At 54.9% G+C, this 7,868-nt stretch overlaps 1 protein-coding gene across 1 annotated transcript; it reads right to left on the bottom strand.

Annotated features, from left to right (window-relative positions):
- Positions 1–2,324: 2,324 nt before the first annotated feature.
- On the bottom strand, positions 2,325–7,762 carry LOC139567429 (mucin-2-like; the record flags this gene model as incomplete). Its single annotated transcript, XM_071388783.1, has 5 exons — positions 2,325–3,052; positions 3,187–3,451; positions 5,183–6,385; positions 6,579–7,269; positions 7,554–7,762. Coding segments are annotated over 5 exons (3,096 nt in total), but the record flags the coding sequence as incomplete, so codon positions are not given.
- Between the last annotated feature and the right edge of the window lie 106 nt (positions 7,763–7,868).

Below are 7,868 nucleotides of genomic sequence, written 5' to 3' on the forward strand. Positions count from 1 at the left end.
GGGTCAAACAGAAATGTAAAGACTAGTTTCAGCTGCTCCTCTCCTCTCCTCTCAATGACCACTGATATGGGAAAGGCCCAGATGGGGTTCCACCTCCATTTTTTCTTTTTTACTTTCCACATCAGCGAGCATGAAGAAAAGGACACATAGTCTATTGGGACACAGCCCTTGACTAGTAGATGAGTGTGGCAGAGATTGGTTTGGAACCAGGCCAGGCAGGCCTAAAGCTTGCTGCTGCTGTAAAGTCGGGCACTCCTGGTTTGGCAGCGGAAATGTGTTCTTTTCGCTCTGTCAGTCCAGTGGTTCTGGCACTAGATAGCAGACGGTCCAGGTCACTGTGTGTCTGCTGGAACAGATAGGTTTGTCTCTACCCTCCTGTGCTCAACAAAATACAGAGTGAAGGGGGAGAGAGAGAGAGGGAGACAGAGACATAGAGCGAGAGACATAGAGCGAGAGACAGAGAGCGAGAGACAGAGAGCGAGAGACAGAGAGCGAGAGACAGAGAGCGAGAGACAGAGAGCGAGAGACAGAGAGCGAGAGACAGAGAGCGAGAGACAGAGAGCGAGAGACAGAGAGAGCGAGAGACAGAGAGAGACAGAGAGAGAGAGACATAGAGCGAGAGACATAGAGAGCGAGAGACATAGAGAGCGAGAGACATAGAGAGCAAGAGACAGAGAGCGAGAGAAAGAGAGACAGAGACAGAGAGACAGAGAGCGAGAGACGGAGAGCGAGAGACGGAGAGCGAGAGACGGAGAGCGAGAGACGGAGAGCGAGAGACGGAGAGCGAGAGACGGAGAGCGAGAGACGGAGAGCGAGAGACAGAGAGAGAGAGAGAGCGAAAGAGAGAGAGAGAGAGAGAAAGAGAGACAGAGAGAGAGAGAGAGAGAGACAGAGAGACAGAGAGAGAGAGAGAGAGAGACAGAGAGCGAGAGACAGAGAGAGAGCGAGAGAGAGAGAGCGAGAGACAGGGAGCGAGAGACAGGGAGCGAGAGAATGAGAGAGTGAGAGAGTGAGAGAGAGAGAGACAGACAGAGAGAGACAGAGAGAGACAGAGAGAGACAGAGAGAGACAGAGAGAGACAGAGAGAGACAGAGAGCGAGAGACAGAGAGCGAGAGACAGAGAGCGAGAGAGAGAGAGCGAGAGACAGGGAGTGAGAGAATGAGAGAGAGAGAGAGAGAGAGAGAGAGAGAGAGAGAGAGAGAGAGAGAGAGAGAGAGAGAGAGAGAGAGAGAGAGAGAGAGAGAGAGAGAGAGAGAGAGAGAGAGAGAGAGAGAGAGAGAGAGAGAGAGAGAGAGAGAGAGAGAGAGGGAGAGAGAGAAGAGAGAGAGAGAAGAGAGAGAGAGAAGAGAGAGAGAGAGAGAGATGATGCAGACCTGCACTACTCCAGATAGGAGAGTATTGGTAGTATCACCCAGAAAAACAATATTTTCAGATATACTACATCTATCACGCACCCCCCACACTCAAACCCCAATCCCTTACATTCATTACCCCAACCTTGAGTAACACTCTCACCCCCCACGCCAAATTCATCATACCACCGCAGAGCTAGACTACAACCTCCATCCCATCCCACACCACCTCTCTCTATCCCCTCTTTCATCCATCTCTCTTTCACCCCCCTCAACTGGAGGACCAACTGGAGGACCAATCCCATAAATCTTCACTCCAGACTCTGAAGCCCATTCTGTCTGTCTATACATCCCAGACAACATAGATCCATAGACACCACATATAACACATCTAACCCAGACAACATAGATCCACACCACATAGAACTGGCCTCAGACTATACATCCCAGACAACATAGACACACACCATGTCTAACTTTTTCGCAGAGGCTCATTAGGCCAGTGACAAAGCCAGATTGAAATGAAGGGTGATATATATGTAGGGAGAGAGAAGAGGAGAAAATATAGACATATTCAGTAAGAGTGAAAATATAAAGGTATTCAGGGCATCTGTTTGGTAAGACTGAGTATAATGGATGGGAGTTTTAGAGGCATGGGAGAGAAGGATTGTAGAACAGTAACACTTTTCTGCTGGAGACTGAGGGCTGGAGGCTGGAGTCTGAGGGCTGGAGTCTGGAGTCTGAGGGCTGGAGTCTGAGGGCTGGAGTCTGAGGGCTGGAAGCTGGAGTCTGAGGGCTGGAGTCTGAGGGCTGGAGTCTGAGGGCTGGAGTCTGAGGGCTGGAGGCTGGAGAAGGAGGGCTGGAGTCTGAGGGCTGGAGTCTGAGGGCTGGAGTCTGGAGAAGGAGGGCTGGAGAAGGGGGGCTGGAGTCTGAGGGCTGGAGGCTGGAGAAGGAGGGCTGGAGAAGGAGGGCTAGAGTCTGAGGGCTGGAGTCTGAGGGCTGGAGTCTGAGGGCTGGAGTCTGAGGGCTGGAGTCTGAGGGCTGGAGGCTGGAGTCTGAGGGCTGGAGTCTGAGGGCTGGAGAAGGGGGGCTGGAGTCTGAGGGCTGGAGTCTGAGGGCTGGAGACTGAGGGCTGGAGACTGAGGGCTGGAGACTGAGGGCTGGAGACTGAGGGCTGGAGACTGAGGGCTGGAGACTGAGGGCTGGAGACTGAGGGATGGAGGCTGAGGGCTTGTGTCCGAGGGCTGGAGACTGAGGTATAGAGACTTAGGGCTAGAGACAGAGGGCTGGAGACCTGAGTCTGAGGGCTGGAGACTGATATTTGGAAACTGAGGGCTGGAGACTGAGGGCTGGAGTCTGAGGGCTGGAGTCTGAGGGCTGGTGTCTGAGGGCTGGAGTCTGAGGGCTGGAGACTGAGGGCTGGAGACTGAGGGTTGGAGACTGAGGGCTGGAGACTGAGGGCTGGAGACTGAGGGCTGGAGGCTGAGGGTTGGAAGCTGAGGGTTGGAGACTGAGGGTTGGAGACTGAGGGTTGGAGACTGAGGGTTGGAGACTGAGGGTTGGAGACTGAGGGTTGGAGACTGAGGGTTGTAGACTGAGGGTTGGAGACTGAGGGCTGGAGGCTGGAGACTGAGGGCTGGAGTCTGAGGGCTGGAGTCTGAGGGCTGGAGTCTGAGGGCTGGAGTCTGAGGGCTGGAGTCTGAGGGCTGGAGTCTGAGGGCTGGAGACTGAGGGCTGGAGACTGGAGGCTGGAGACTGGAGAAGGAGGGCTGGAGACTGAGGGCTGGAGAAGGAGGGCTGGAGAAGGAGGGCTGGAGAAGGAGGGCTGGAGACTGAGGGCTGGAGACTGGAGGCTGGAGACTGGAGGCTGGAGACTGGAGGCTGAGGGTTGGAGACTGAGGGTTGGAGACTGAGGGCTGGAGTCTGAGGGCTGGAGTCTGAGGGCTGGAGTCTGAGGGCTGGAGTCTGAGGGCTGGAGTCTGAGGGCTGGAGTCTGAGGGCTGGAGTCTGAGGGCTGGAGTCTGAGGGCTGGAGGCTGAGGGCTGGAGGCTGAGGGCTGGAGACTGAGGGCTTGTGTCTGAGGGCTGGAGGCTGAGGGCTGGAGAGTGAACGCTGGAGACTGAGGGCGAGAGACTGAAGTCTGGCTGTGCACTGATGCCCAAACACTCCACTGTTTTTCTACAATTAAAAAGCCATTACAGACAGACAGACAGACAGACAGACAGACAGACAGACAGACAGACAGACAGACAGACAGACAGACAGACAGACAGACAGTGTTTGTGTGTGTCTGTCTGTCTATCAATTTCCTCTATCCTTGAAATAGCAGTGTGTGGAATACAATACGTCAAACCGGTGTAATAGCCTCTATCACCTCTGCTATTGATATCTCTAAAAGGGTCGTAGTGGAGAACACTCATCTTCCCATGGCGATCCTTCACTGACTAAATACATATGGAGAGCAACAATACAAAACAAAATCTCAGCTATTACGCTCAAGTGGATATATTAAGGAAATCAATAATGAAATAATGAAATAATAAAATAAAATAAGGAATAATGAATATAATGAAATAATACTAATATTGGTCATCACACACCATATGCAAATACGCTGTCAGTATTAATGTGCAGATTATCATCAAGAGTAGAAAAATCTATAGTAACAAAAAGATCGAGAGAGACAGAGAGAGAGACAGAGAGAGAGACAGAGAGAGAGAGAGAGAGAGAGAGACAGAGAGAGAGAGAGAGAGAGAGAGAGAGAGAGAGAGAGAGAGAGAGAGAGAGAGAGAGAGAGAGAGAGAGAGAGAGAGAGAGAGAGAGAGAGAGAGAGAGAGAGAGAGAGAGAGAGAGAGAGAGAGAGAGAGAGAGAGAGAGAGAGAGAGAGAGAGAGAGAGAGAGAGAGAGAGAGAGAGAGACAGGGAGCGAGAGAATGAGAGCGAGAGAATGAGAGCGAGAGAATGAGAGAGAGAGAGAGAGATGATGCAGACCTGCACTACTCCAGATAGGAGAGTATTGGTAGTATCACCCAGAAAAACAATATTTTCAGATATACTACATCTATCACGCACCCCCCACACTCAAACCCCAATCCCTTACATTCATTACCCCAACCTTGAGTAACACTCTCACCCCCCACGCCAAATTCATCATACCACAGCAGAGCTAGACTACAACCTCCATCCCATCCCACACCACCTCTCTCTATCCCCTCTTTCATCCATCTCTCTTTCACCCCCCTCAACTGGAGGACCAACTGGAGGACCAATCCCATAAATCTTCACTCCAGACTCTGAAGCCCATTCTGTCTGTCTATACATCCCAGACAACATAGATCCATAGACACCACATATAACACATCTAACCCAGACAACATAGATCCACACCACATAGAACTGGCCTCAGACTATACATCCCAGACAACATAGACACACACCATGTCTAACTTTTTCGCAGAGGCTCATTAGGCCAGTGACAAAGCCAGATTGAAATGAAGGGTGATATATATGTAGGGAGAGAGAAGAGGAGAAAATATAGACATATTCAGTAAGAGTGAAAATATAAAGGTATTCAGGGCATCTGTTTGGTAAGGCTGAGTATAATGGATGGGAGTTTTAGAGGCATGGGAGAGAAGGATTGTAGAACAGTAACACTTTTCTGCTGGAGACTGAGGGCTGGAGGCTGGAGTCTGAGGGCTGGAGTCTGGAGTCTGAGGGCTGGAGTCTGAGGGCTGGAGTCTGAGGGCTGGAAGCTGGAGTCTGAGGGCTGGAGTCTGAGGGCTGGAGTCTGAGGGCTGGAGTCTGAGGGCTGGAGGCTGGAGAAGGAGGGCTGGAGAAGGAGGGCTGGAGTCTGAGGGCTGGAGTCTGAGGGCTGGAGTCTGGAGAAGGAGGGCTGGAGAAGGGGGGCTGGAGTCTGAGGGCTGGAGGCTGGAGAAGGAGGGCTGGAGAAGGAGGGCTAGAGTCTGAGGGCTGGAGTCTGAGGGCTGGAGTCTGAGGGCTGGAGTCTGAGGGCTGGAGTCTGAGGGCTGGAGGCTGGAGTCTGAGGGCTGGAGTCTGAGGGCTGGAGAAGGGGGGCTGGAGTCTGAGGGCTGGAGTCTGAGGGCTGGAGGCTGGAGAAGGAGGGCTGGAGACTGAGGGCTGGAGACTGAGGGCTGGAGACTGAGGGCTGGAGACTGAGGGCTGGAGACTGATATTTGGAAACTGAGGGCTGGAGACTGAGGGCTGGAGTCTGAGGGCTGGAGTCTGAGGGCTGGTGTCTGAGGGCTGGAGTCTGAGGGCTGGAGACTGAGGGCTGGAGACTGAGGGTTGGAGACTGAGGGCTGGAGACTGAGGGCTGGAGGCTGAGGGCTGGAAGCTGAGGGTTGGAGACTGAGGGTTGGAGACTGAGGGTTGGAGACTGAGGGTTGGAGACTGAGGGTTGGAGACTGAGGGTTGGAGACTGAGGGCTGGAGGCTGGAGACTGAGGGCTGGAGTCTGAGGGCTGGAGTCTGAGGGCTGGAGTCTGAGGGCTGGAGTCTGAGGGCTGGAGTCTGAGGGCTGGAGTCTGAGGGCTGGAGTCTGAGGGCTGGAGGCTGAGGGCTAGAGAATGAGGGCTGGAGAATGAGGGCTGGAGGCTGAGGGCTGGAGACTGAGGGCTGGAGACTGAGGGCTGGAGACTGAGGGCTGGAGGCTGGAGACTGGAGAAGGAGGGCTGGAGACTGAGGGCTGGAGAAGGAGGGCTGGAGAAGGAGGGCTGGAGAAGGAGGGCTGGAGACTGAGGGCTGGAGACTGGAGGCTGGAGACTGGAGGCTGAGGGTTGGAGGCTGAGGGTTGGAGACTGAGGGTTGGAGACTGAGGGTTGGAGTCTGAGGGCTGGAGTCTGAGGGCTGGAGTCTGAGGGCTGGAGTCTGAGGGCTGGAGTCTGAGGGCTGGAGTCTGAGGGCTGGAGTCTGAGGGCTGGAGTCTGAGGGCTGGAGGCTGAGTGCTGGAGGCTGAGGGCTGGAGGCTGAGGGCTGGAGACTGAGGGCTTGTGTCTGAGGGCTGGAGGCTGAGGGCTGGAGAGTGAACGCTGGAGACTGAGGGCGAGAGACTGAAGTCTGGCTGTGCACTGATGCCCAAACACTCCACTGTTTTTCTACAATTAAAAAGCCATTACAGACAGACAGACAGACAGACAGACAGACAGACAGACAGACAGACAGACAGACAGACAGACAGACAGACAGACAGACAGACAGACAGACAGACAGGGGCTGGAGGCTGAGGGTTGGAGACTGAGGGTTGGAGACTGAGGGCTGGAGACTGAGGGCTGGAGGCTGAGGGCTGGAAGCTGAGGGTTGGAGACTGAGGGTTGGAGACTGAGGGTTGGAGACTGAGGGTTGGAGACTGAGGGTTGGAGACTGAGGGTTGGAGACTGAGGGCTGGAGGCTGGAGACTGAGGGCTGGAGTCTGAGGGCTGGAGTCTGAGGGCTGGAGTCTGAGGGCTGGAGTCTGAGGGCTGGAGTCTGAGGGCTGGAGTCTGAGGGCTAGAGAATGAGGGCTGGAGAAGGAGGGCTGGAGGCTGAGGGCTGGAGACTGAGGGCTGGAGACTGAGGGCTGGAGACTGAGGGCTGGAGGCTGGAGACTGGAGAAGGAGGGCTGGAGACTGAGGGCTGGAGAAGGAGGGCTGGAGAAGGAGGGCTGGAGAAGGAGGGCTGGAGACTGAGGGCTGGAGACTGGAGGCTGGAGACTGGAGGCTGAGGGTTGGAGGCTGAGGGTTGGAGACTGAGGGTTGGAGACTGAGGGTTGGAGTCTGAGGGCTGGAGTCTGAGGGCTGGAGTCTGAGGGCTGGAGTCTGAGGGCTGGAGTCTGAGGGCTGGAGTCTGAGTGCTGGAGGCTGAGGGCTGGAGGCTGAGGGCTGGAGACTGAGGGCTTGTGTCTGAGGGCTGGAGGCTGAGGGCTGGAGAGTGAACGCTGGAGACTGAGGGCGAGAGACTGAAGTCTGGCTGTGCACTGATGCCCAAACACTCCACTGTTTTTCTACAATTAAAAAGCCATTACAGACAGACAGACAGACAGACAGACAGACAGACAGACAGACAGACAGACAGACAGACAGACAGACAGACAGACAGACAGACAGACAGACAGACAGACAGACAGACAGACAGACAGACAGACAGACAGACAGGGGCTGGAGGCTGAGGGTTGGAGACTGAGGGTTGGAGACTGAGGGCTGGAGACTGAGGGCTGGAGGCTGAGGGCTGGAAGCTGAGGGTTGGAGACTGAGGGTTGGAGACTGAGGGTTGGAGACTGAGGGTTGGAGACTGAGGGTTGGAGACTGAGGGTTGGAGACTGAGGGTTGGAGACTGAGGGCTGGAGGCTGGAGTCTGAGGGCTGGAGTCTGAGGGCTGGAGTCTGAGGGCTGGAGTCTGAGGGCTGGAGTCTGAGGGCTAGAGAATGAGGGCTGGAGAAGGAGGGCTGGAGGCTGAGGGCTGGAGACTGAGGGCTGGAGACTGAGGGCTGGAGACTGAGGGCTGGAGGCTGGAGACTGGAGAA

Source organism: Salvelinus alpinus, unplaced genomic scaffold, assembly GCF_045679555.1.
Source record: "Salvelinus alpinus unplaced genomic scaffold, SLU_Salpinus.1 scaffold_563, whole genome shotgun sequence".
NCBI classification, from domain to species: domain Eukaryota; kingdom Metazoa; phylum Chordata; class Actinopteri; order Salmoniformes; family Salmonidae; genus Salvelinus; species Salvelinus alpinus.